This window comes from Camarhynchus parvulus, unplaced genomic scaffold (genome assembly GCF_901933205.1).
Source record: "Camarhynchus parvulus unplaced genomic scaffold, STF_HiC, whole genome shotgun sequence".
NCBI lineage: Eukaryota > Metazoa > Chordata > Aves > Passeriformes > Thraupidae > Camarhynchus > Camarhynchus parvulus.
The window spans coordinates 79,263-106,160 of NW_022148666.1; the positions used below are offsets into that span (position 1 = coordinate 79,263).

General features: G+C 59.8%; 2 protein-coding genes across 2 annotated transcripts in view; both read left to right on the forward strand.

The window, feature by feature from the left end:
* Window positions 1-229: 229 nt before the first annotated feature.
* On the forward strand, window positions 230-5,319 carry SSR4 (signal sequence receptor subunit 4). Its single transcript, XM_030970755.1, has 6 exons — window positions 230-316; window positions 1,468-1,586; window positions 2,423-2,497; window positions 3,244-3,333; window positions 4,302-4,367; window positions 5,203-5,319. The coding sequence occupies exons 1-6, from the start codon at window positions 256-258 to the stop codon at window positions 5,305-5,307; spliced, it is 516 nt and encodes a 171-aa protein (XP_030826615.1). The 5' UTR covers window positions 230-255; the 3' UTR covers window positions 5,308-5,319.
* Window positions 5,320-7,180: 1,861 nt separating this feature from the next.
* L1CAM (L1 cell adhesion molecule) overlaps window positions 7,181-26,898 on the forward strand; it is a gene marked incomplete at its 3' end in the record, with an annotated part of 29,809 nt that continues 10,091 nt past the window's right edge. The window contains exons 1-19 of the mRNA XM_030970750.1: window positions 7,181-7,269; window positions 10,370-10,449; window positions 11,085-11,099; window positions 11,549-11,654; window positions 12,163-12,365; window positions 15,923-16,045; window positions 17,381-17,400; window positions 17,840-17,990; window positions 18,684-18,795; window positions 19,724-19,908; window positions 20,204-20,335; window positions 20,997-21,140; window positions 21,876-21,987; window positions 22,340-22,506; window positions 23,318-23,477; window positions 24,289-24,413; window positions 25,023-25,124; window positions 25,627-25,824; window positions 26,375-26,445. Of these exons, the coding sequence (XP_030826610.1) occupies window positions 7,220-7,269; window positions 10,370-10,449; window positions 11,085-11,099; window positions 11,549-11,654; window positions 12,163-12,365; window positions 15,923-16,045; window positions 17,381-17,400; window positions 17,840-17,990; window positions 18,684-18,795; window positions 19,724-19,908; window positions 20,204-20,335; window positions 20,997-21,140; window positions 21,876-21,987; window positions 22,340-22,506; window positions 23,318-23,477; window positions 24,289-24,413; window positions 25,023-25,124; window positions 25,627-25,824; window positions 26,375-26,445 (2,256 nt within the window). The remainder of the gene's footprint in view (window positions 7,270-10,369; window positions 10,450-11,084; window positions 11,100-11,548; window positions 11,655-12,162; window positions 12,366-15,922; window positions 16,046-17,380; window positions 17,401-17,839; window positions 17,991-18,683; window positions 18,796-19,723; window positions 19,909-20,203; window positions 20,336-20,996; window positions 21,141-21,875; window positions 21,988-22,339; window positions 22,507-23,317; window positions 23,478-24,288; window positions 24,414-25,022; window positions 25,125-25,626; window positions 25,825-26,374; window positions 26,446-26,898) is intronic.

Sequence of the window (26,898 nt, forward strand, 5' to 3'; positions counted from 1 at the left end):
CATTGCGCATGCGCTGCCTCTTGACCGCACCCCCGACGTTTCTTAGCCACGCCTCTGTTCCCTCTTGGCCCCGCCCCTGCCTCCGCCGCGGGCCACGTCTCGCGCCGTCCGGGCGGTGTGCTCGCTTCTCATTGGTCAGCGGGAGGGCGGGTGCCCGCCCACCGCGATCTGATTGGTAAGTGTGCAGGCGCTGCCGGAGTTGATTGGTTGGTTCCTTCGGGGGCGGGGCCAAAGGGAGGGTGCGCGCGGCTGATCATGGCGGGTGCCGGGGCGCTCCCGCTGCTGCTGCTGCTGCTGGCGGCGGCCGGGGCCGCGGGTAGGGGAAAACCGGGGTCCCGTGAGCGGGAACGGGAACTTGTGAGGGGAACCCGGGGGTCCTGAGGGCTCTGAGAGGTTCTGGGGGCTGTGAGGGCCGAGGGGGACTCGAGACATTGGGGTCCTGTGGGGGCTGTGGACTCTGAGGGGATGAAGGGGAGCCAGGGTTGCATGAGGGTGACCGGGGATCCCGTGAGGGGAAGGATCGGGGGGTCCCGTGATGGGAGCGAGGGTTCCGTGAGGGGGATCGGGGAATGGGGCTTCCATGAGGGGAAGGAGTGGGGGTTCAATGGGGGAGAACTGGGGGTTCCATGAGGGGATATTGGCAGTTCCATAAGGGGATCAGTGGTCCCATGAGGGGATATTGGAGATTCCATGAGGAGGAATTGGGGGTTCCATGAGGGGGGATCAGGGCTCCATGAGGGGAGCGGGGGTTCCATGAGGGGAAGGAGCGGGGATTCCGTGAGGGGATCGGGGGTTCCATGAGGGGATCAGGGGTTCCATGAGGGGATCGGGGGTTCCGTTTGGGGCATGGGGGATCGGGGTTCCGTGAGGGGGCGGGGGTTCCATGAGGGGAAGGAGTGGGGGTTCCATGAGGGGAAGGAGCGGAGATCCCGTGAGGGGATCGGGGGTTCCGTGAGGGGTCAGGAGTTCCATGAGGGGAGCGGGGATCCCGTGAGGGAATCAGGGGTTCCATGAGGGGAGGGGGTTCCATGAGGGGAAATTGGGGGTTCCATGAGGGGATTGAGGTCGTGTGAGGGGAAGGATCGGGGTTCAATGAGGGGAAGGAGAGGTGGTCCCGGGGGCTCCATGAGGGGGGATCAGGGGTCCCACGAGGGGATCAGGGGTCCCACGAGGGGATCAGGGGTCCCATGAGGGGGTCCCGTGGCTGGTGATGTCCCCGGGAGGACCAGGGGCTCTGGGCTGCCCCCTGGGGAATGGGGGTCCTGGGCCACTGGGGGTCTGTTTGTGCCTCGGGTGCATTTGGGGAGGGGGATTTCGGCAGCTCAGGTAAGTGTACGTTCCACGGGGGGCGCTTCAGGTGAGTCGGGGTCCCTGGGGTGGTCTGGGACAATTTTAGGGGTCTCAGGGGAGGATTTTAATGGAGGTTTGAGGCACTGGGGGGGTCCCTCAGCTGAGCCCCCTCCCCAGGTGAGCCGTGCCCCGAGCCCACCATCGCCCCCTCCTATTACACCACCTCGGACGCCGTCATCGCCTCCGAGAGCGTCTTCGTGGTGGAGATCTCCCTGGTCTGCAAAAACGGCGCCCAGGTGGGACAGTGTCACCGTGATGTGACACGCGCACACGGGATCAGCGTGCAAAAACAAAAAAACTTTTATTTTACACATTGCCCAGCTTATATACTGTTAACGTACCCTAATTTTAAGTCATTAGCTGCACCACAATAACTTTGTTATACTTAATTGGTGCAATTAAATATAATAAAGTTATATAAATATAACATAAGTAATATTATATTTATTGGTGCGAAGCAGTTAGTGCTAATATAATTGGTAAAAGTTTGACAAAAATTTAATAAGGCAGGTATAGACATCTATTCATGTAGTTTAGCTTATAAAAGTTTTTATGTATTTTTTAAAATTTGTTTTCGTGTTGATGGCCTTGTACAGATACACTGGAAAATGATCAGTTGTTATTTTTTCTATTAATTGAGCTTTGAAAGTTTTACAGAAATTTAACGAGGCACACATACACATTTATTTATACAGTTAATTTAGCTTACAAAAGTTTTTGTGTATGTTTTCTCATTAGTTTTTGTCTTGATGGCCTTGCTATGGATACACTCAAAAATCACCCGTTTTTATTTCTTCTGTTAACTGAGCTTTGCCTGCAGCCCAGCTGTCAAACCCCTCCACATTTCCCCTTTTTGTGTTGAAGTGAGAAAAATTTTTGCAGGGCCTGGCACAAAAACCCAAGCAGAGCGGGGGAGACGCAGGGCGATAATTAGGATTATTAACAAAATTACCAATGCAGTTTTTAACGAGGCTTTGAGCCAGCTCTTGACCAAACTGTTCAGCGATTCCTGTCGAGCCCTGGGGGGGGGTGAGGAACCCCCCAGCCCCCCCTGAGCCCCCCTCCCCCGCAGAACGTGGCTCTGTACGCTGATGTCAACGGGAAGCAGTTCCCAGTGACCCGAGGGCAGGACGTGGGCAGGTACCAGGTGAGCCTGGGGGGGATTCGGGGGGCTCAGGTGAGTCAGGGATAAATGGGGAGGGGTTTTGGGGGGCTCAGGTGAGTCAGGGGTGCCTGGGGAGGGGGGATTTGGGGGGTTTAGGTGAGTGGGGGTTCCTTGGGAGGGGTTTTGGGGGGCTCAGGTGAGTCAGGGATGCCTGGGGAGGGGGTTTGGGGGGTTTAGGTGAGTGGGGGTTCCTTGGGAGGGGTTTTGGGGGGCTCAAGTGAGTCGGGGTACCTGGGGAGGGTTATTTGGGCGTTTAGGTGAGTCAGGGGTGCATGGGAGGGGGTTTGGGGGGTTTAGGTGTGTCAGGGGTACCTGGGGAGGGGCTTGGGGGCTCAGGTGAGTCAGGGGTGCCTGGGAAGGGTTATTTGGGGGGGTTTAGGTGAGTCAGGGGTCCCTAGGAGAGGTTTTGGGGGCTCAGCTGAGTGGGAGGGGTCTCAAGAAGGGGTTAAGGGGGGATTTTGGGGAGCTTGGGTGAGGCTGGGGGGGTTTGGGGTTTGTTTTGGGGGCTCAGGTGACTTTGGGGGTTTGTTTTGGGGGCTCAGGTGACTTTAGGGGTTTTGGGGGCTGACTTTGAGGGGGCAGTACTGGGGGATTTTGGGGGCTCATAGTGGGGCAGGGTTGGGGTTGTTTTGGGGGGGCTCAGGTGACTTTGGGGTGACTTTGAGCAGCTCTGGGCTGGGCAGAGCTGGGGGTCGGGGTGGGGAGGGTCCCAGCCCCAATTTCCCCAGGTGTCGTGGAGCCTGGAGCACCGCCAGGCCCAGTCGGGCACCTACGAGGTGAAATTCTTTGATGAGGAATCCTACAGCGCCCTGCGCAAGGTGGGGACCCCTCCCCACATTCTGGGGGGCTCTCAGGACCCCCTAAATCCCCCCGGATTTACCCCCCATTAAAAGTGAGCAGGAGACACCCAGCACCCCAAATTTCAGCCCCTAAAATTGAGGGGAAACCCCAAATTCAGCCCCAAAATTGAGGAAAACCCAAATTCAGCCCCAAAATTGAGGAAAAAAAACCAAATTCAGCCCCAAAATTGAGGAAAAAACCAAATTCAGCCCCAAAATTGAGGAAAAACCAAATTCAGCACCTAAAATTGAGGGGAATCCCAAATTCAGCCCGAAAATTGAGGGGAATCCCAAATTCAGCCCCAAAATTGAGAAGGCAACCCTAAATTTAGCTCTAAAATTGAGGAAAAAACCCCAAATTTGGCCCCAAAATAAGGACGGGATTCCAAATTCGGCTCTAAAAAGGAGGGAGAGACCCCAAATTGAGCCCCAAAAAGGAGAGGGGGCCCCCCAAATTGAGCCCCAAAAAGGAGGGGGGCACCCCAAATTGAGCCCCAAAATAAGGAAGGGACCCCAAATTCAGGTCTAAAGTAAGGAGGGACCCCAAATTCAACCCCCAAAAGGAGTAGAGACACATCCAGCACCCCAAAATAAGGGAGGGAACCCCAAATTGAGCCCCAGAAAGGAGAGGGGGCCCCAAAAATGAGAAGGGAACCCTAAATTGAACCCCCCAAAAGGATGGAGGACCCCGAAATGAATCTCAAAATTGCGTGTGGGACCCCAAAATGAGCCCCAAAAAGGAGGGGGGCAACCCCAAATCGAGCCCCAAACTAAGGAAAGGACCCCAAATTCAGGTTTAAAATAAGGAGGGACCCCAAATTGAGCCCCAAAAAGAAGAAAGTACCCCAAAATTTCAACCCCAAAAAGGAGAGGGACCCCAAAATGATCCTCAAAATGGAGCGGGGGACCCCAAATTGATCCCCTAAAATGAGGGACCCCCACCCCAGGCTCAGCGGAACAACGAGGACGTGTCGCGGATCCGGCCGCTCTTCACCGTCAGCGTCGAGCACAGGGTGGGTCTGGGGGGATCCCCCAAATTTTGGGGGTTTTGGGGGATCCCCCACCGAGTTTGGGGGGGGGGGGCAGGGGGATTTGGGGAGATTTGAGGGAATTTTGGGCTCTGAGAGGGGAGTTTGGGCTGTCTCAAGGATTTTTGGGGTGTCCCAGGGGTTTTTTTTTGGGGGGGAGGGGGTGACACAGAGATTTTGGGGTGCTTCAGGTTTTTGGGGTGGCCCTGAATTTATTTTTTTTTTTAGGGGGTGACAGCAGGGATTTGGCACATCCCAAAGTTTTCGGGGTGTCCCATTTAAGATTTAGGGTATCCCAGGATTTTTAGGGGGTGCCAATGGAATTTTTTGGGGCGCCCTCAAATTTTTTTGGGGTTGTTACACTGAAGTTTTGGGGTTTCTTAAAATGATTAAAGGGATTTTGGGGTGATAACCTCAAAATTTTGGGATCCCCAGGACGTTGAGATTCCAAACTGGGGTTTTGGGATATCCCAGGATTTTTGGGGGGGGTCTCACTGGGATTTTGGGGGGTGCACTGGGATTTTGGGGTATTCCAGGATTTTTGGGGGGTCTCACTGGGATTTTGGGGGTCCCAAGATTTTTTTTGGGGGTCTCACTGGGATTTTGGGGGGGTCCCATTGAATTTTGGGGGTCCCACTGGGGTTTGGGGTGTCCCAAACCTTCACAAACCATCCCTTGGATTTTCGAATTTCCTTTTTTTGGGGGTCAAATTTGGGATTTTCACATCTCGTTGTAGGGTTTTGGGGAGCTGCGGGGTTTGGGGGGTTTTGGGGTGTCCGGGGGGTTTGGGGTGCTCTGGTGACCCCAAATTTCCTCGCAGGGGGCCTGGAACGGGCCCTGGGTGTCCACGGAGGTGGTGGCAGCTGCCATTGGGCTCGTGGTTTATTACCTGGCCTTCAGCACCAAGAGCAGCATCCAGGCCTAAAAAAAAAAACCCAAAACCCCAAAAATCACCCTAAAAACAACATCACAATAAAAACAACCAGAAAAACTGCTCCACCCCCCAAAAAAACCCCCAAAAATCAGCTTAAAAACTGGCCCCCCCTACCCCAAAAACAACCCCAAAGCCTCTCCCTTCCTGTACCAGAAAGAACCCCAAAAATCCCTGTCCCAAAATGACCCCGAAATGTCAGAAAAACCCCCAAAAAAACTGTTCTAAAAGTCTTCTCACCCCAAAAACAACTCTAAAAGCGATCCCAAAACCACCCCAAAAACTGCTGCACCCCAAAAAACCCCAAAAACAATTAAAAAAATCCCCAAAACAACAGCAAAAACTCCCCAAAACGACGACAAAAAAAAAAAGCCAAAATCTTTCCCAATCCGGATCCAATCCCAAAGCTCCACCCACTTGGAAAACAATCCCAAAACCACCCAAAAAATGGCCCCACCCCCTAAAAACCCAAAAAACCAACCCCAAAAAAGCCCCAAAGCCTCCCCCACCCCAAAAATAATCCTGTGAACTGCCCCAAAAACCACCCCAATCCCAAAAACCCCCAAAAAAACCCCAAACCACCCCAAAACCCCCCCAAAAAACCCCAAAACCACCCCAAAAAACCCTAAAACCATCCTAAGGGGGTCGGCAGGCTCCCTAAAATCTGAGCCCACCCCAAATTCCTGCACCCTAAAAGGGAATTTAGGGGGTGGAGGAAGAGCAGAGACCCCAAAAATCCCAAATTTGGGGGTTTGGGGAGGAGCAAAGAGTCCAAATTCCCAAAATTTTGGCAGACCCCAAAAACCCCAAATTTGGAGATTTGGGGAAGAGGAGAGACCCCAAAAATCCCAAATTTAGACCCCCAAAAATCCCAAATTTGGGGTTGATTTGTGCCTGTGGGGGGGGGAGGGTCCCCAATTCCCCCCCCCCTTGTACCCCAATAAAGGTGTCCCCCCCAATTGGGGGGTCCGGAGGGGGCGTCTGGCCTTGAATTCCTAAAGGGGGGAACCCCCAAAATTGCCCCCAAATTTGGGGGGGTTTCCTCTGTTTTGGAGATTCCTTGCTCTGCTGACGTCAGAGCCGCCCCTCGATGACGTCACTGCGGGGGTGGGGTGGGGAGGGGGTCCCGGGGTGATTTTGGGGGAGGGGAGGGGGAATTTCCCGGAATTTTGGGGAACTTTTGGGAATTTCTCGGAATTCCAAGGCCGGGATTGCTGGGAATTGGGGGGGGGCACAGCTCCAAATCCCGCCCCTCCCCCACCCTCCCCTCCCCCCAAACTCCGGGAGGGACCCAAAATATCGGGGGGGTTGGTCCCCAAAACCCCCAAATATTTGGGGTGGGGGAGGGGTCCCATTCCCCCCCTCAATGGGAATTTTGGGGAGGGGGTTCTGTTCCCCCAATTCTTGGGGGCTGTTTCCCCTCCCCCCCCCTCCCAATTTTGGGGGTCTCTCCACTCCCAGGTGCCCCCAATAAATTTTTTTTGAGGGGGGGGGTCTCAAGCATTTGGGGTCTCCTGCCCCCTCCCCAAATCGAGACCCCAAATACCCCGAGGGGTGTCAACCCCCTCCCTTGGGGGTCTTCTGCCCCCACATGGGGACCCCAATACCCGGGGGGGACCCTCGGGGGGTCTTTGCCCCCCAAATTGGGGGTCTCACCCCCCAAATCGCGACCCCCAAACTCCCTCCTTTGGGGTCCCTTTCCCCCCGAATTGGGGGTCTCACCCCCAAATCGGGGACCCCAAATATCCCGAGGGGGGTCTCACCCCCAAATCGCGACCCCCACCCCCCCCGTGTTTCCCTTTCCCGCCGCCCCTCGCCCAGGGTGTGGCCGGGGTGGGCGTGGCCTCAGCCGGGGCGTGGCCGGTGGGCGTGGCTTTGTCGAGGGGGCGTGGCCTACGGGCGGATTATGTCAACCCCGCGGCAGCCGCAGCCCCGAGCTGGGAGCGGCCGGAGCAGGTACGGCCCGGGGGGGCTCCGGGGGGATTTGGGGAGGGGTCCCGGGGCGTCCCCGGCATCGGGGGGGGCCCCGAGGATTGCGGGGGTCCCGGGGCGGGGGGCGCCGAGCGCGGGGAGCGGCTCTGGGAGGGTCCCGGGGGGCTGCGTTGAGGGGATGGGGAGGGGGGAAAGGTGGGGCTGGGGGCGATTTTGGGGGGGATTTGGGGGTGAAATGGGGCTGGGGGCGTTCTTGGGGTGTCTCTAGGGAGGTTTAGGTGGAGGTTTAGGGCCTCTATAGGGTCTCTATAGGACTGGGGGGGGTTAGGGGGGCTGGGGGCGTTATCGGGGGCTGGGAGGGGGATGGGGGGTAAGAATGGGGCCGGGGGATTTTGGGGTTTGGGGAGGGGTCTCTGTGGGGCTGGGGAGGGTAAAGGGGGATCTGTAGGGCATCTATAGGGTCCGTGTGGGGCTGGGATTGAGACGGAGGAGGGGCTGGGCGGGTTATTAGGGTCGGGGGGCTTCTGGGGGCGGGGCCGTGAGGTGTTTGTGGGGGGCTGGGCACTGGTAAAGGGGGGTCTGGGGTGTCTATGGGGTCTTTATAGGGCTGGGCACGGGTACAGGTGGGGCTGGGGGTGTCTATAGGGCTGGGGAAGATCTGTAGGATCTATGGGGTCTCTATGGGGCCGGGCACAGGTACAGGTGGATTTGTAGGGTCTCTATGGGGCCGGGCACAGGTAAAGGAGGGTCTGGGGGTGTCTGGAGGGTCCCAGTGAGGTAGAGGAGGGTCTGTAGGGTCTGTGGGGCTGGGCAGAGGCACAGGTGGTTCTGTAGGGGCCCTATAGGGTCAGATAGGGGGCACAGGTGGTTCTGTAGGGCTGACGGATCTATAGGGGCTCTATGGGGTGGGACAGGGGGCACAGTGGTTCTATAGGGTCAGACAGAGACACGGGTGGTTCTGTGGGGCACAGTGGTTCTATAGGGTCAGGTCAATGGACACGGCTGCTTCTATAGGGTCAGATGTGGGGCACAGGTGGATCTATAGGGTCAGACGTGGGGCACAGGTGGTTCTATGGGGGCTCTATAGGGTGACACAGGGCACACAGGTGGTTCTGTAGGGTCAGTAGGAATTTGGGACTCTGTGGGGCTACAGGTGGCCCCATAGGGGCTCTGTAGGGTCAGACAAGAGGCACAGGTGCATCTATAGGATGGCACAGGGCACACAGGTGGATCTGTAGGGTCAGATGTGGGGCACAGGTGGATCTATAGGGTCAGATGTGGGGCACAGGTGGTTCTGTAGGGTCAGGAGGAATTCGGGGCTCTGTGGGGCTACAGGTGGCCCTATAGGGGCTCTGCAGGGGGCTGGGCTGGTGGGGAGGGGGCTCCGTGGGGAGGGGGCTCCGGCAGAGGGGCCGGGCCTGGGGGGTTTGTGGGGTCGAGGAGGAATTTTGGGGGTCAGAGATGAATTTGGGGGGTCAGAGATGAATTTGGGGGGTTCTGGGGGGGTTTGGGAGCAGAAACCGAGTGGGGAGGGGGAGTCGGGGGGGTCTGGGCCCGGTGTTTGGGGAGGGGGCTCGGGGCGGTTCTGGGGCCGTTTTAGGGCGATTTTGGGGAGGGGTTTTGGGGTATTTTGGGGCGGTTTTGGGGGTGATTTTGGGGCGGTTTTGAGGCCGTTTTGGGGTGATTTTGGGACCGTTTTGCGGCAGTTTTGGGGGGGTTTTGAGGCCGTTTTGGGGAAATTTTGGGGTGATTTTGGGGCCGTTTTGGGGAGGGGTTTTGGGGCCGTTTTGCGGCAGTTTTGGGGGGTTTGGGGCCGTTTTGGGGAGGGGTTTTGGGACCTTTTAGGGCCGTTTTAGGGCCGTTTTGGGGTGATTTTAGGGCTGTTTTGGGGTCTCTGTAGGGCCCAGATCCTCGCGGGGGGAGGGGGCTCTGGGGGTGCTCTGTGAGAACACGGATTTGGGGGTCCCGAGGGTCCCCAGCAGCCCCGGGGGGGTCTCGGGGGTCTCTGTAGGGTCCCCATGGGATCCCCAACGTCCAACAGATGGGTGGGGCCGGCGGGGGGAGGAGGGGAGGAGCGGCCCTCGCGCGCCCCCCGCCCCCCCCAGAGGGACCCCCAGGGCTGGGGGGTCGGGGAGGGGCCAGAGGGGGTCCCCAATGGGGGGAGGGGCAATCCCCTTTTCCTCCCCTCCCCCCTTCATTTCCCTACAGGTGCCCGCCCCTCCCCCCGCCCGCAGCACCTGTGGTGGGGGTTGGGGGTTTTTTTTGGGGAGGGGTCTGCACGTTTATGGGGTGGGGGAGGGGCAGCACCGTCCTCACCCCCCCCAAAGGAATTTGGGGTCCACAAGGGGCTCCTTGTTCGAGCCGGGGCCGCCCCCGCTTCCGGCCGGGTGGGGTCGGGGCGGGGCCCCCAAATTCTCCCGGGGGGGGGGCCCCAAAAATCCTTCCGGGATTGCTGGGGGGGGGGCGGGGGGATCCCAAATCCTTCCGGGATTTTTTGGTGGGGGTCCCCGGATTGGCGGCTCCTCCCGGGAAGGGCGGGACCGGCAATGCCGGGGGTGACACACCCGGGGGGTCCCCGAGGCTCTGGACCCCGGGAGGTTTTGTGGGGGTCCCCCCAACCCCTGGACACCCCCCGAGGGGATTTGGGGTTCGGGAGGGTCGGGGGTCGCACACGGGGGGGGTTGGGGGAGCCCCGGCTGCACCGGGGGTTTTGGGGGGGGTCTCAGACCTCTGTGCCCCCCGGGTGATTCTGGGGGTCTCAGACCCTCGTGGGGGTTTTTTGGGGGGGATTTTGGGGCATTTTGGGGCATTTCGGGCCCGTCCCTGTCCGTGGTGCTGAATTGGGGGGGGGGCGGCGCTCGGCGGCCTCGGGGGGGTGGGGGGTGGGGGAGGGGGCGGTCAGGGCGGTTGTTGGGGGTCGCGCGCCAAGGTGACAGGGTCCCCTCATTAGGCGTTGCCATGGAAACGGGCGCATCCGCACGAGCCGGGGGGGGGCGGGGAGGGGAGGGGAGGCCGGCACACAATGGAGGGGGGGGGGGGGGGTTTAGGGGTGGGGGGGGTCATGAGGGGGTGGAGGGGGGGGGAGACCCCTCCCCAAATGAGCCCGTGCCCCCCGTCCCCCCAGGGCCGCGGCCATGGCGCTGCTCGTGCTGCTGCTGCTGCTGCTGGGGGGGCGCGGCGGCGCCATCGTCATCCCCCCCGAGTGTGAGTGGGAATTTGGGGAGGGGGCGAGGGGGGCAGTGACGGGGGGCGAGGTGGTTACACACCCCTCCCCCACCCAATCCCTGCATGGAGCCCCCTCCCCCCACCCCCGGCCCGGCCGCTTGTGCTGCACGAGTTTGCATGAGGAGACCCCTCCTCAATTCACACCCCCCGGCATGGAGACCCCCTCAATTCAATTCACACCCCCCGGCATGGAGACCCCCCCTCAATTCACACTCCCGGCATGGAGGCCCCCCCCTCAATTTATTCCCCCGGCATGGAGACCCCCCCCTCAATTTATTCCCCCCGGCATGGAGACCCCTCCTCAATTCATCCCCTGATCATGTGACCCCCCCCCCTCAATTTAGCCCCTGATCCTGGACCGCCCCTCAGCATGGAGACCCCCCCCTCAATTCACCCCCTGATCGTAGGACCCCCCCCTCAATTCACTCTCGTGACCTTGGACCCCCCCTCAATTCACCCCCTGACCTTGTTTTCCCCCCCTCCCGCATGAAGACCCCTCCCCAATTTCCCCTCCTCACACCTTCCCCCCCCCTGCTTGGCCCGGGGGTCTCTCCGGAGCCCCCTCCCCACTCACGCTCTGTCTCTCCCCCCCCGTGCCCCCCCGGATGGTGCAGACTCGCTGCACGAGCGTGAGTTTGGGGGGTCTGGGGGGTCCCCATGGATTTGGGGGGGATCTCCGTGGTCACCCTGAGGTGCCCGGGATGGGTTGGGGAGGGGGTCTGGGGGGTCTCCAGAAGAATTCTGGGGGGTCCCAGGGGGGTTTGGAGTGTCTGGGGGGTCCCGGGGCGGTTTGGGGGGTTTTAGGGTGGTCTGGGGGGAATTTTGGGGTGCCTGAGGGGGGTCCCAGGTGGGTTTTGTGGTCCCAGGTGGGTTTTGGGGTCCTTGTTTGTGGTCCCAGGTGGGTTTTGGGGTCCTTGTTTGGGGTCCCAGGTGGGTTTTGGGGTCCCAGGTGGGTTTTGGGGTCCCGGGGTGTTTTGGGGTCCTTGTTTGTGGTCCCAGGTGGGTTTTGGGGTCCTTGTTTGGGGTCCCGGGGTGTTTTGGGGTCCCAGCTGGGGTCCCAGCCGCTGCCCCCCCCCAGTCCAGCAGCCCCCCGAGCTGACGGAGGCGCCCCCGGAGCAGCTCGTGGTGTTCCCCAGCGACGACGCCGTGCTCAAGTGCGCGGCCAGTGGCAACCCGCCCGTGCAGTGAGTGTCACCCGTGTCACCTGGGGGTCACCCGTGTCACCTGGGGGTCACCCGTGTGTCACCCGTGTCACCTGGGGGTCACCCGTGTCACCTGGGGTCACCCGTGTCACCCGCGTCACCTGGGGGTCACCCGTGTCACCATTTTCCGTGTCCCTGTCCCCCTATCACTGTCCCCACAGGTTCCGCTGGACCTGCGATGGCCGCCTGTCCCTGTTGCTGTCCCTGTGTCCGTGTCCCCCTGTCCCTGTGTCCGTGTCCCCCTGTCCTTGTCCCCGTGTCCCTGTCCCTCTCATTCTCCCTCTGTCCCTGTCCCCGTGTCCCTCTCACTGTCCCTGTCCCCATGTCCCTGTGTCCCTGTCCCTGTGTCCCTCTCACTGTCCTTTCCCTGTGTCCCTGACCCGTGTCCCCCTGTCCCTGTCCCTGTCCCCCCCTCACTGTCCCCCTGTCCCTGTCCCCATGTCCCGCTCACTGTCCCTGTCCCCCCCTCACTGTCCCCCTGTCCCCGCAGGTTCCGCTGGACCCTCGATGGCCGCCCCTTCCCGTCCCCGTCCTTGTCCCCGGCGGAGCTCCCGGGGGTCTCGGTGTCCCCCGGGGGGGGCACCTTGGTCATCAACGCCAGCCTGGCCGGGCGCCTGCAGGGCCGGTTCCGCTGCGAGGCCACCAACGCGCTGGGGACAGCGCTGTCACCCGAGAGCAGGGTCATCGCTGAGAGTGAGTGCCTAAATCACCTAAATCACCCCAAAATAACCCTAAATCCACCCCAAAACCACGCTGGGGACGGCACTGTCACCCGAGAGCAGGGTCATCGCTGAGAGTGAGTGCCTAAATCACCTAAATCACCCCAAAATAACCCAGGGTCGTCGCTGAGAGTGAGTGCCTAAATCCCCTAAAATCACCCCAAAATAACCCAGGGTCGTCGCTGAGAGTGAGTGCCTAAATCCCCTAAAATCACCCCAAAATAACCCAGGGTCATTGATGAGAGTGAGTGCCTAAATCTCCTAAAATCCGCCCCAAAATAACCCTAAATCCGCCCCAAAACCACGCTGGGGACGGCACTGTCACCCGAGAGCAGGGTCATCGCTGAGAGTGAGTGCCTAAATTACCTACACATACCCGAAATAACCCAGGGTCATCGCTGAGAGTGAGTGCCTAAATCACCTAAATCACCCCAAAATAACCCAGGGTCATCACTGAGAGTGAGTGCCTAAATCCCCTAAACATACCCAAAATAACCGTAAACCTACCCCAAAACCGCGCTGGGGACAGCGCTGTCACCCGAGAGCAGGGTCATCGCTGAGAGTGAGTGCCTAAATCCCCTAAAATCACCCCAAAATAACCCAGGGTCATTGCTGAGAGTGAGTGCCTAAATCCCCTAAACATACCCAAAATAACCCAGGGTCATTGATGAGAGTGAGTGCCTAAATCACCTAAATCACCCCAAAATAACCCAGGGTCATCGCTGAGAGTGAGTGCCTAAATCCCTTAAAATCACCCCAAAATCCACCCCAGAATAACCCAGGGTCATTGCTGACAGTGAGCGCCTAAATCCCCTAAATGACCCCAAAATCCTCCCAACCCCCTCAGGGACAGCGCGGGAGCCCCTGGCTGGTTTTGGGGTGCCTGTTTTGGGTTCCCAGTCAGTTTTTGGGGTGCCCGTCTGGTTTTGGGTTCCCGTTAGTTTTAGAGGTCCCTGTTGGTTTTTGGGGTTCCCGGTTTTGGGGTTCCCGTGGGTTTCTGGGTTCCCTGTTTGGGGTCCCCGTGGGTTTTTGGGGTCCCTGTTTTGGGTTCCTGTGCGTTTTTGGGGTCCCCGTGGGTTTTTGGGTTCCCTGTTTGGGGTCCCCGTGGGTTTTTGGGTCCCTGTTTTGGGGTGCTGTGGGTTTTTGGGGTGCTGTGGGTTTTTGGGGTCCCTGTTTGGGGTTCCTGTGGGTTTTTGGGGTGCTGTGGGTTTTTGGGGTCCCTGTTTTGGGTCCCTGTGCGTTTTTGGGGTCCCCGTGGGTTTTTGGGTTCCCTGTTTGGGGTCCCTGTGGGTTTTTTGGGTCCCTGTTTTGGGGTGCTGTGGGTTTTTGGGGTGCAGTGGGTTTTTGGGGTCCCTGTTTGGGGTTCCTGTGGGTTTTTGGGGTGCTGTGGGTTTTTGGGGTCCCTGTTTGGGGTCCCTGTGGGTTTTTGGGGTCCCCGTGGGTTTTTGGGTTCCCTGTTTGGGGTCCCTGTGGGTTTTTTGGGTCCCTGTTTTGGGGTGCTGTGGGTTTTTGGGGTCCCTGTGGGTTTCTGGGGTCCCTGTTTTGGGTCCCCGTTGGTTTTTGGGGTCCCTGTTTTGGGCTCCCTGTGGGTTTTTGGGTCCCTGTGGGTTTTTGGGGTGCTGTGGGTTTTTGGGGTCCCTGTTTTGGGTCCCTGTGCGTTTTTGGGGTCCCCGTGGGTTTTTGGGTTCCCTGTTTGGGGTCCCTGTGGGTTTTTGGGTCCCTGTTTTGGGGGTGCTGTGGGTTTTTGGGGTGCAGTGGGTTTTTGGGGTCCCTGTTTGGGGTTCCTGTGGGTTTTTGGGGTGCTGTGGGTTTTTGGGGTCCCTGTTTGGGGGTCCCTGTGGGTTTTGGGGTCCCCGTGGGTTTTTGGGTTCCCTGTTTGGGGTCCCTGTGGGTTTTTTGGGTCCCTGTTTTGGGGTGCTGTGGGTTTTTGGGGTGCAGTGGGATTCTGGGGTCCCTGTTTTGGGTCCCCGTTGGTTTTTGGGGTCCCTGTTTTGGGCTCCCTGTGGGTTTTTGGGTCCCTGTGGGTTTTTGGGGTGCAGTGGGTTTCTGGGGTCCCTGTTTTGGGTCCCTGTGGGTTTTTGGGGTGCTGTGGGTTTTTGGGTTCCCTGTTTGGGGTCCCTGTGGGTTTTTTGGGTCCCTGTTTTGGGGTGCTGTGGGTTTTTGGGGTGCTGTGGGTTTTTGGGGTCCCTGTTTGGGGTTCCTGTGGGTTTTTGGGGTACTGTGGGTTTTTGGGGTGCTGTGGGTTTTTGGGGTCCCTGTTTGGGGTCCCTGTGGGTTTTTTGGGTCCCTGTTTTGGGGTGCTGTGGGTTTTTGGGGTCCCTGTGGGTTTCTGGGGTCCCTGTTTTGGGTCCCCGTTGGTTTTTGGGGTCCCTGTTTGGGGTCCCCGTGGGTTTTTGGGGTCCCTGTTTTGGGCTCCCTGTGGGTTTCTGGGGTCCCTGTTTTGGGTCCCCGGGGGTTTTTGGGGTCCCCGTGGGTTTTTGGGTCCCCGTGGGTTTTTGGGGTCCCTGTTTTGGGCTCCCTGTGGGTTTCTGGGGTCCCTGTTTTGGGTCCCTGTGGGTTTTTGGGGTGCTGTGGGTTTTTGGGTTCCCTGTTTGGGGTCCCTGTGGGTTTTTGGGTCCCTGTTTGGGGTGCTGTGGGTTTTTGGGGTGCTGTGGGTTTTTGGGGTACTGTGGGTTTTTGGGGTCCCTGTTTTGGGTCCCTGTGCGTTTTTGGGGTCCCCGTGGGTTTTTGGGTTCCCTGTTTGGGGTCCCTGTGGGTTTTTTGGGTCCCTGTTTTGGGGTGCTGTGGGTTTTTGGGGTGCAGTGGGTTTTTGGGGTCCCTGTTTGGGGTTCCTGTGGGTTTTTGGGGTGCTGTGGGTTTTTGGGGTCCCTGTTTGGGGTCCCTGTGGGTTTTTTGGGTCCCTGTTTTGGGGTGCTGTGGGTTTTTGGGGTCCCTGTGGGTTTCTGGGGTCCCTGTTTTGGGTCCCCGTTGGTTTTTGGGGTCCCTGTTTTGGGCTCCCTGTGGGTTTTTGGGTCCCTGTGGGTTTTGGGGTGCAGTGGGTTTCTGGGGTCCCTGTTTTGGGTCCCTGTGGGTTTTGGGGTGCTGTGGGTTTTGGGTTCCCTGTTTGGGGTCCCTGTGGGTTTTTTGGGTCCCTGTTTTGGGGTGCTGTGGGTTTTTGGGGTGCTGTGGGTTTTTGGGGTCCCTGTTTGGGGTTCCTGTGGGTTTTTGGGGTACTGTGGGTTTTTGGGGTCCCTGTTTTGGGTCCCTGTGGGTTTTTGGGTCCCTGTGGGTTTTTGGGGTGCTGTGGGTTTTTGGGGTCCCTGTTTGGGGTCCCTGTGGGTTTTTTGGGTCCCTGTTTTGGGATGCAGTGGGTTTCTGGGGTCCCTGTTTTGGGTCCCCGTTGGTTTCTGGGGTCCCTGTTTGGGGTCCCCGTGGGTTTTTGGGGTCCCTGTTTGGGCTCCCTGTGGGTTTCTGGGGTCCCTGTTTTGGGCCCCCGTGGGTTTTTGGGGTGCTGTGGGTTTTTGGGGTGCGGCAGCCGCCGTGCCCCCCCAGCCCCGCCGCAGTGGCCCAAGGAGAAGGTGACGCCGGTGCAGGTGGAGGAGGGGGACCCCGTGGTGCTGCCCTGCGAGCCCCCCCCGAGCGCCGTGCCCCCCCGGATCTACTGGCTCAACAGCCGTGAGCAAATGGGGCTGGGGGCTGGGGGGGGGGCTGGGGGGTTTATCCTGCACCCCAAAATCCCACCCGAAACCCCAAAATCCCTCCCGAAACCCCAAAATCCCACTGTGCACCCCCAAATCCCGCTGTGCACCCCAAAACCCCAAAATCTCCCATGACACAGCCAAATCCTCCCTGGACCCCCAAATCCGTCCCCAAAATCCTCCCCTGAAACCCAAAAACTCCCCCCAAAACCCCCAAATCCTCCCTGGACCCCCAAATCCTCCCCCCCAAAACCCCCAAATCCTCCCTGGACACCCAAATCCTCCCCCAAAATCCCAAATCCTCCCCCAAAACCCCAAAATCCTCCCTGGACCCCCAAATCTGCCCCCAAATACCCTCAAATCCTGCCTGGACACCCAAATCCTCCCCCAAAATCCTCCCCTGAAACCCAAAAATCCTCCCTGGACCCCCAAATCTGCCCCCAAAACCCCAAAATCCTCCCTGAACTCCAAAAATCCTCCCTGGACCCCCAAAATCCTCCCCTGGACCTCCAAATCTTCCCTGGACCCCCCCAAATCCTCCCACGAACCCCAAAATCCTCCCCAGACCCGAAAATCCTTCCCTGAATCCCCCAAAATCCACTCTGAACCCCAAAATCCTCCTTGGACCCCCAAACCCTCCCGTGGACCCCCCATAATCTCACACGACACCCCCAAAATCCTCCAGTGAACCCCAAATTCTGCCCTGAAACCCCCAAAATCCTCCCTGAGCCCCCAAAATCCCCTCTGACCCCCAATCCGAACCCCGTGACACCCCCAAAATCCCTTCTACACCTCGGTTGCATTTTGGGGACCCCCTGACCCTGGGGCTGGTTTGGGGTGAGCGTTTGGGGTCAGGTTTGGGGTAAGTTTTGGGGTCCCGGGGCAAGTCTGGGGTCAGGTTTGGGGTTCCTGGGGCTGGTTTGGGGCAGGTTTAGGATCAATTTTAGGGTCAGTTTGGGGGCAGTTTTAGGGTCAGTTTGGGGTCAGGTTCGGGGTTAGTTTGGGTCAGGTTTAGGATCAGTTTTAGGGTCACGTTTGGGGGTCAGTTTGGGGTCAGGTTTGGGGCCAGGTTTAGGCTCAGGTTTAAGGCAGTTTTAGGTCAGTTTTAGGGTCAGATTTGGGGTTTGATCCCTGTTTATCTCTCAGGGATCGTGCACGTTGCCCAGGACGCGCAGGTGAGCATGGGCCAGGACGGATTCCTGGGGCTGCTTTGGGGTCAGGTTTGGGGCTGCTTTGGGGCCAGGTTTAGGCTGAGGTTTAAGGCAGTTTTGGGGTCAGGTTTGGGGTCAGATTTGGGGTTTTTCCCGCACAGGGATCGTGCACATCGCGCAGGACGCGTGGGTGAGCATGGGCCAGGACGGGTTCCTGGGGCTGCTTTGGGGTCAGGTTTGGAGCTGGTTTGGGGCCAGGTTTAAGACCAGTTTTAGGTCAGATTTGGGGCCAGGTTTGGGGTCAGTTTGGGGTCAGATTTGGGGTCAGATTTGGGGTTTTTCCCGCACAGGGATCGTGCACATCGCGCAGGACGCGCGGGTGAGCATGGGCCAGGACGGGTTCCTGGGGCTGCTTTGGGGTCAGTTTTGGGCAGGTTTAGGATCAGGTTTAGGTCAGTTTTGGGGTCAGATTTGGGGCCAGTTTTAGGTCAGATTTGGGGTCAGATTTGGGGCCAGGTTTGGGGTCAGTTTTGGGGTCAGATTTGGGGCCAGGTTTGGGGTCAGATTTGGGGTCAGATTTGGGGTTTTTCCCCGCACAGGATCGTGCACATCAGCGCGAGGACGCGCGGGTGAGCATGGGCCAGGACGGGTTCCTGTACTTTGCCAATGCCCAGGTCGGGGACAGCCACCCCGATTACATCTGCCACGCCCATTACCTGGGGCCCCGAACCATCATCCAGAAGGAGCCGCTGGTCCTGCGCGTCACCCCCAGTGAGCCGCACCCCAAAACCCCAAATCCCCCCAAAACGGACCCCAAATCCCCCTTTAGTGACCCCAAAACACCAAATTCCCCTTCAGGGGATCCCCAAAACCCCAAATCCTCCTTCAGGGCACCCCAAATCCTCATTTAGGAGACCCCAGAACTCCATATCCCCCCTTTAGGGGATCCCTGAACCCCAAATCCCCTTTCAGAGGATCCCACATCCCCTTTAGTGACCCCAAAACCCCAAATTCCCTTCAGGGGATCCCAGAACCCCAAATCCGCCATCAAGGGGATCCCTGAAACCCAAATTCCCCTTTGGGGGATCACAAAACCCCAAATCCTCATTTAGGGGATCACAAAACCCCAATTTCCCTCTCTAGGGAACTCCAAAACCCCAAATCCTCCTTCAGGGTATCCTTGAACCCTAAATTCCCCCTTCAAGGACCCCAAATCCCCCTTCAAGGGACCCCAAATCCCCCTTCAAGGGACCCCAAATTCCCCTTTAGGGACCCCAAAGTCCCAAATCCCCCTTCAGGGGACCCCAGACCCCCAAATTTGGGGGTGTTTTGGGAGGATCCTCAGGAATTTAGGTGGTTTGGGGGGATCCTCTTGAATTTGAGGGAGTTTGGGAGGGTTTGGGGAGGTTCCCAAGATTTTGGGGGGCTCTGTGGGGGTCTCTAACCCCTCCTTTCCCCCCCCAGGTAACTCGGTGAAGTCGCGGCCGCCCCGCCTGGTGGTCCCCAGGGACCCCCAACCCACCCACGTGGCCCTGAGGGGGGAGACCCTGGTGCTGGAGTGCATCGCCGAGGGGCTGTGAGTGGGGAGGGGTCCGGGGGGGCTCTGGGGGGGCGTCTGGGGGGATCCAGAAGGGTCTTGGGGTGTCCTGAGGGTTCCTGGGGGGATCAAGAGGGGTCTGGGGGCGTCTGGAGGGGTCCTGAGGAATCCATGAGGGTCTTGAGTGGGTCCTGGGGGGATCTTGGGGGGATGTTGGGGGGTCCTGGGGGGTTCCAGAAGGGTCTTGGGGAGGGTCTGGAGGGTCCTGGGAGGATCCAGACAGGTCCTGGGGGATTCTGGGGGGGTCCAGAAGGGTCTTGGGAGGGTCCTGGGGAGTCCTGGGGGGGTCTTGGGGGTGATCTGTGGGGGCTCTCTGGGGGTCCAGAGGGGTCTTGGGGGGGTCTGGGTGGTCCCTGGGGCTGGCTCAGGGGGTCCCAAGGAGTATCCCAGGGGTCTCAGGGAATTCCAGGGATTATCCGGGTTTAATCCCAGATCTATCCAGGTTTAATCCCAGATCTATCCCAGTTTAATCCCGGATTTATCCGGGTTTAATCCCAGATCTATCCCAGTTTAATCCCGGATTTATCCTGGTTTAATCCCAGATCTATCCCGGTTTAATCTCAGTTTAATCCCAGTTCTGTTGCAGCCCCACGCCCTGGGTGTGGTGGCGCCGGCTGAGCAGATCTGGGTGTACCTGGGGATATCCCAGGGGTGTCAGGGATTATCCCGGGTTTATCCCAGTTTAATCCCAGTTTAGTCCCGGTTTAATCCCAGTTTAATCCCGGTTTTATTGCAGCCCCACGCCCTGGGTGTGGTGGCACCGGCTGAACAGATCTGGGGGTACCTGGGGCGTCCTAAGGGGTACCTGGGGATATCCCAGGGGTGTCAGGGATCATCCTGGGTTTATCCCAGGTTTATCCCAGTTTAATCCCAGTGTAATCCCAGTTTAATCCCGGTTCTGTTGCAGCCCCACGCCCTGGGTGTGGTGGCGCCGGCTGAACGCGCCGCTGCCGCCGGGCCGGGCCGTGCTGGACAACTTCAACCACACGCTGCGGCTGCTCAACGTCAGCGAGGCCGACGACGGCGACTACGAGTGCGCGGCCACCAACGGGCTGGGCACGGCCAGGAGGAGCCACCGCGTCACCGTGCAGGGTACTGGGGGAACTGGGAGCGACTGGGAGGGACTGGGATATACTGGGATATACTGGGATGGACTGGGAGGGACTGGGGGAACTGGGATGGACTGGGATGGAATGGGGGGACTGGGAGGGACTGGGGGAACTGGGAGGGACTGGGATGGACTGAGATGGACTGGGATGGACTGGGATGGGCACTGGGCTGTACTGGGCTGTACTGGGCTGTACCGGGAGGCACTGGGCTGTACTGGGAGGCACTGGGCTATACTGGGAGGCACTGGGAGGGTCCCAGTCTGACCCAGCGTCCCCAGCCGCCCCGTACTGGCTGCGGCGGCCGCAGAGCGGGGTGTTCGGCCCGGGCGAGACGGCGCGCCTGGACTGCCAGGTGGGCGGCAAACCCCGACCCCGCGTCAGCTGGAGCCTCAACGGGGTCCCCATCGACGGTAGGGGGCAAAGGGGGGCCCGGGGGGGGGCTGGGGGCTCGGGGGGCTCGGGGGGGCGGGTTGGGGAGGCTGGGGAGAGGATTCGGGGGGGTTTGGGGGGCTGCGGGAGGGGATTTGAGGGGTTTTGGGGGTCTTTAATGGGTGGGGGAGGGCATTGTGGGGGTCCTTTGGGGGCTTTTGGGGTCCCTTGGGTGTCCCTGAGGGTTTGGGGGTTTCCTGGGGATGGGGAGGTGGGGGGGTTGATGTCCCCAGGGATTTTGGTGTCCCCCGATGTCCCCAATGTCCTCAAATGTCCCTGAAGAGGTGCCCGAGATGGCCCTGGCGCTGTCCCAGGGTGGTTTTGGTGTCGCTGCATTGGTTCTTGGTGTCCCCAGTGATGTCCCCAGAGCTGCCTGACCCGGGCCGCCACACTCTCCGGGACAGGGCTCTGATCCTGTCCCCAGGGGTGGTTTTGGTGTCCCTTGGGCTGGTTTTTGGTGTCCCCAGTGATGTCCCCAATGTCCCCAGTGATGTCCCCAGTGATGTCCCCAATGTCCCCAGAGCTGCCTGTCTCAGGGTGCTGCGCTCTCCAGGACAGGGTGCTGGTCTTGTCCCCAGGGGTGGTTTTGGTGTCCCTTGGGCTGGTTTTTGGTGTCCCCAGTGATGTCCCCAATGTCCCCAGAGCTGCCTGACCCGGGCCGCCGCACTCTCCGGGACGGGGCGCTGATCCTGTCCCGCCTGGAGCCCAACGACTCCATGGTGGCTCAGTGCGAGGCCAGCAACAGCCACGGGCGGCTCCTGGCCAACGCCTTCGTCTACGTCGTGGGTGGGTCACCCCCAAAAACACCCCAAACCCCCCAGGGACCCTCCTAAGATTTGCTCAATGTCCCCCCAAAACACCCTAAAAACCCCAAACCCCCCAAATCCCCCCAGGGACCCTCCCAAGATCTCCTCAATGTCCCCCCAAAACACCCCTAAACCCCCTAAAACCCCCGGGGACCTCCCCTAAAATCTGCTCAATGTCCCCCCAAAACACCCTAAAACCCCCAAAATGCCCCAAACACCCAAATCCCCTAAAACCCCCCAGGACCCTCCCAAGATCTGCTCAATGTCCCCCCAAAACACCCCAAAAACCTGCTCAATATCCCCTCAAACGCCCCTACATCTTCTCAATATCCCCCCAAACCCCCCAAATCCGCCCAGTCCCTTTGGGACCCTCCTGGAACCCCCCAAAATCTGTTTAGTATCTCCCCAAAACCCCCCAAAATCTGCTCAATTCCCCCTGGGACTCCCCCTGGGGATGGATTTTGGACCCTGGGGACGGATTTTGGGATCCCAGAATGGAATTTGGGACTCTGGGGATGGAATTTGGGGTCCCTGGGGATCCCTGGCCCCCCCAACCCCCCCAGAGCTGCCGGTGCAAATCCCAGGGTGCAGATTTGGGATCCCAGGATGGATTTTGGGACGGTGGGGATGGATTTGGGACCCTGGGGATGAATTTGGGGTCCCAGAGATGGATTTGGGATCCCTGGGGTTCCCTGACCCCCCCAAACCCCCCCAGAGCTGCCGGTGCAGATCCTGACCCCGGACTCGGCGCTCTACACCGTGGTGGAGAACCAGACAGCGTTCCTGCACTGCCGGGCCTTCGGGGCCCCCGCGCCCACCGTGGAGTGGTGAGAGACCCCAGACCCAAAACACCCCAAAATCTGATCAATCCACCCCCAAAATCTGCTCAGGATCCCCCAGAATTTGCTCAGGATCCCCCAACTCCCTTCCAAATCTGCTCAGGACCCCCAGAATTTTCTCAGAACCCCCCAAAACCTGCTCAGGACCCCCCAAATTCTGCTCAGGACCCCCCAAATTCTGCTCAGGACCCCCCAAAACCCCTCCGAAATCTGCTCAGGATGCCCCAGACACCCCCCAAAACCTGCTCAGAACCCCCCAGAATTTGCTCAGGGCCCCCCAGAATTCGCTCAGGGCCCCCCAGCCCCTCTGAGCCCCGTTCGGTGCCGGTGTTGCCCGCAGGCTGAGCCCGGCGCTGGAGCCGGCCCTGCAGGACGATCGCGCCTTCGCCTTCACCAACGGCTCCCTGCGCCTGGGCCGGCCGCGGCCGCCCGCCGCTTCGCGCTTCACGTGCCGCGCGCAAAACGCGCACAGCAACGCCAGCGTCAGCGCCCGGCTGGACGTGCGCGGTGAGGGAACCCCCTGAGACCCCTGGGACCGCCCCGAGACCCCCAGCATCCCCCTGAGACCCCCTGATATCCCCTGAGACCCCCTGAGACCCCCGGACCCACCCTGAGACCCCCGGGACCCCCTGATATCCCCTGAGACCCCCTGAGACCCCCGGACCGCCCCGAGACCCCCAGCATCCCCTGAGACCCCCTGATATCCCCTGAGACCCCCTGAGACCGCCGGGACCCCGGGATCCCCCTGAGACCCCCCTGATATCCCTGAGACCCCCTGAGACCCCCGGGACGCCCCGAGACACCCAGCATCCCCCTGAGACCCCTGATATCCCTGAGACCCCCTGAGACCTCTGGGACCCCCTGAGATCCCCGGGACCCACCCTGAGACCCCCTGAGACCCCCTGATATCCCCTGAGACCCCCCTGAGACCCCCGGGACCGCCCTGAGACACCCAGCATCCCCCTGAGACCCCTGATATCCCCTGAGACCCCTCTGAGACCCCCGGGACCGCCCCAGACCCCCGGGATCCCCCTGAGACCCCCGGGACCCACCCTGAGACCCCCGGGACCACCTGAGACCCCCCCAGAACCCCCTGAGACACCCGGGATCCCCCTGAGACCCCCGGGACCCCTCGAGCCCAGTCTGGGACCCTCCCCCCAAGTCCAGCCCGGGATCCCCTGAGCTCAGCCCGGGACCCCCAGCACCCCTAAATCCCCCCCTCCCCCAAATCCCTTCCAGGCCCTCCCAAACCCATCCTGGGACCCCCCAAACCCCCCCAGCCCCCCAAATCACGCTGTCCCCCCCCCCCGTCCCCCAGCGGCCACCCGGATCGAGGTGCCCCCCCAGAGCGTCACGGCCAAGAAGGGCGAGACGGTGACGTTCACGTGCGGGGCGACCTGGGACCCCGGGCTGGAGCCGCGCGGGCTGCTCTGGCTGCGAGACGGGAGCCCCGTGCTCGAGAGCGCCGACAGCGACAAGTGAGGGGCTGGGGAGGGTCCTGTGGGGGTTTGGGGGGTCCTGGCAGGGTTTGGGGGGTCCCAGGATGGATTTGGGGAGGGGTCTCCTCTGGCTGTTGAACGGGAGCCCCGTGCTGGAGAGCGCCGACAGCGACAAGTGAGGGGCTGGGGGGGGTCCTGGGGGGGTTTGGGGGGTCCTGGGGGGGTCCTGGGGGGCTTTGGGGGGTCCCAGAATGGGTTATGGGGGGGATTTGGGGGTCCCAGGATGGATTTGGGGAGGGGTCTCCTCTGTCTGTTGAATGGGAGCCCCATGCTGGAGAACCCCGACAGCGACAAGTGAGGGGCTGGGGAGGGTCCCAGGATGGGTTTGGGGGTCCTGGGGGGGTTTGAGGGGTCATGGGGAGGTTTAGGGGGGTCCCAGGATGGGTTTAGGGGGGATTTGGGGGACCCAGTTAGGGTTTGGGGGTCCCAGGATGGGTTTGGGAGGGGTCTCCTCTGGCTGTTGAACGGGAGCCCCGTGCTGGAGAGCGCCGACAGCGACAAGTGAGGGGCTGGGGGGGTCCTGGGGGTCCTGGGGGGGTTTGGGGGATCCCAGGATGGGTTTGGGGGTCCCAGGATGGGTTTGGTGGGATTTGGGGGTGTCCCAGGCAGGATTTTGGGTTTTGTGGGTGTTTTTGGGGGGTCCCTGACGCCCCCTGCCCCCCAGGTTCTCAGTGGCCGGGGACACGCTGACGGTGGCCGGGGTGGATTACCCGGATCAGGGGGTTTTGGGGGGGTCCCAGACAGGATTTTGGGGATTTTTGGGGTCCCTGATGTCCCCGTGTCCCCCCAGGTTCTCGGTGGCCGGGGACACGCTGACGGTGGCCGGGGTCGATTACCCGGACCAGGGCCGGTTCCGCTGCCGCGCCTGGACCCGCCTGGACGCGGCCGAGGCTGAGGCCGAGCTCAGGGTCGTGGGTGAGACCCTGAAACTGCCGGGGGACCCTGAAACTGCCGGGGGACCCCAAAACTGCCGGGAACCCCGAAACTGCCAGGGGAGCCCCAAAACTGCCAGGGGACCCCGAAACTGCCAGGGGAGCCCCAAAACTGCCGAGGGACCCTGAAACTGCCAGGGGACCCGAAAAACTGATGGGGACCCCAAAAAAGGGGAGGGGACCCCAAAAATGGGGAGGAGACCTTGAAGATGGGGAGGGGACCCCAAAACTGGCAGGGGACCCCAAAATGGGAAGGGGACCCTGAAAACTGCCAGGGAACTGGGAAACTGGGAAAGGAACATGAAAAAATTGGGAAAATTATGGTGAAAAAATGGGGGAAAATTGGGGGAATAATGGTGAAAAAATGGGGAAATAATAGGGGGAAAATTTGGGGGGGAAATGGGGAAAAATTGGGGGAAAATTGGGGGGAAATAGAAAATTAATGGGGAATTATTGGAGGGTTAATGGGGAATTGATTGGGTGATAATTGGGAATTAATGAGAGAAATAATGGGGAACTAATGGGGTAATAATGGGGAAATAATAGGGAATTAATGGGGTAATAATTTTCCCCCATTTTTCCCCATTCCCAGGCCGGCCGGGCCCGGTGCAGGACGTGCAGGTGCGGGAGCCGAGCGAGCGCCAGGTCCGGCTCAGCTGGACCCCGGGCGAGGAGCACAACAGCCCCGTGGAGAGTGAGGGGGGATCTGGGGGTCCTGGGGGGGTTTGGGGGGTCCTGAGGGGGTCTAGGATGGAATTTGGGGAATTTCGGGGGGTCCTGAGGGGGTCTAGGATGGAATTTGGGGAATTTTGGGGTCTGGGGGGTCCTGAGGGGGTCTGGGATGGAATTTGGGGGGGTCTGGAGTGGTAATTTGGGGAATTTGAGGGGGTCCTGGGGTTCTGGGGAGGGGTTTGGGGGGGGGGATTTGGGGGGGTCTGGAGTGGGAATTTGGGATATTTAGGGTATTTTGGGATCCCATTTAACCATTTTGTGCCCACCGAGTTCGTGGTGGAGCAGGAGGAGGGGGTTTTGGGGAATTTCAGGGTTTGGGGATTTGGGATTTTGGAGTATTTTGGGGTAGTTTTTAACCCTTTTGTGCCCGCAGAGTTGGTGGTGGAGCAGGAGGAGGGCATTTGGTGATATTTAGGATATTTAGGATATTTTAGGGTGCATTTTTAACCCTTTTGTGCCCGCAGAGTTCGTGGTGGAGCAGGAGGAGGGCATTTTCTCCCCGGGCCGTTTCGAGGAGGTGCTGACGGTGCCGGGGGTGCAGCCCTGGGCCCAGCTGGCGCTGTCCCCGTACGGGCGGTACCGGTTCCGTGTCCTCGCCGTCAACGGCTACGGGAGGGGCGAGCCCAGCGCGCCCAGCGCCACCGTCAGCACCGACCCCGCCGGTGAGGGAGCTGGAATTGCCTCCATCCCAAAAATACCACTAAATCCTGTTAAATCCCTACAAAATCCCATTAAATAACTCAAAAATCCCATTAAATCCCAAAAAATCACACTAAATAACCCCAAAATCCCATTAAATAACTCAAAAATCCCACTAAATAACCCCAAAATCCCATTAAATGCACCCAAAATCCCCATAAACCCCATCAGCACTGACCCCGACGGTGAGGGAGCTGGAATAGCCTAAATCCCAAAAAAATTCCCATTAAATTCCCTTAAATCCCCAAAAAATCCCATTAAATCCCCCAAAAAACCCTGTCAAATAACCCAGAAATCCCTTTAAATGCCCAAAAATCCCCATTAAACAACCCCAAAATCCCCATTAAAAACCCCAAAATCACCCTAAATACAGAAAAAAAGTCCCATGAAGTAACCCCAAAATCCCCATGAAATACCCCAAAACTATCCCGGGGGGTTTCTGGGCTGTTTTGGGGGCATTTTTTGGGGGGATTTTGGGGGATTTTTGGGGTCCCTGACCCTTTTTCCCCACAGCCCCCGAGCGGTACCCGATGGGGGTGAAGGGGGAGGGGAACGAGACCAACAACCTGGTGATCACCTGGCAGGTACGGGGGCATTTTGGGGGGATTTGGGGGATTTTGGGGGGATTTCGGGGTCCTGGAGGGATTTGGGGGGCTTGGGATGGGTTTGGGGGGTCCTGGGGGATTTTGGGGGGTTTGGGGTTCCTAGGGGGATTTTTTGGGGGATTTGGGAGGTCCTGGGGAAATTTTGGGGGGTCCTGGGAGGATTTGGGGGAGCTTGGGGTGGGTTTGGGGGATTTTGGGGGGTCCTGGGGGGATTTTGGGAGTCCTGGGGAGTTCCTGGGGGGATGTAGGGGAGTTTGGGGGGGCTCCGGGGGTCCTAGGGGGATTTTTTGGGGGCTTGGGGTGGTTTTGGAGGGTCTTGGAAGGATCTGGGGGGGATTTGGGGGTTTCCTGGGAGGGTTTTGGGGGGTCCTGGGGGGGTTTTGGAGGTCCTCAGAGGGTCCTAGGGGGATTTTTGGGACCTTTTGGGGATCC

Bases quoted from the DNA above. Each gene is read 5' to 3' on its own strand.
- SSR4 (XM_030970755.1), top strand. From the start codon at position 256: ATGGCGGGTGCCGGGGCGCTCCCGCTGCTGCTGCTGCTGCTGGCGGCG. The intron at 317-1,467 runs GTAGGGGAAAAC...CCCCCTCCCCAG, and splicing joins GGCGGCGGCCGGGGCCGCGG to GTGAGCCGTGCCCCGAGCCC. The intron at 1,587-2,422 runs GTGGGACAGTGT...CCTCCCCCGCAG, and splicing joins TCTGCAAAAACGGCGCCCAG to AACGTGGCTCTGTACGCTGA.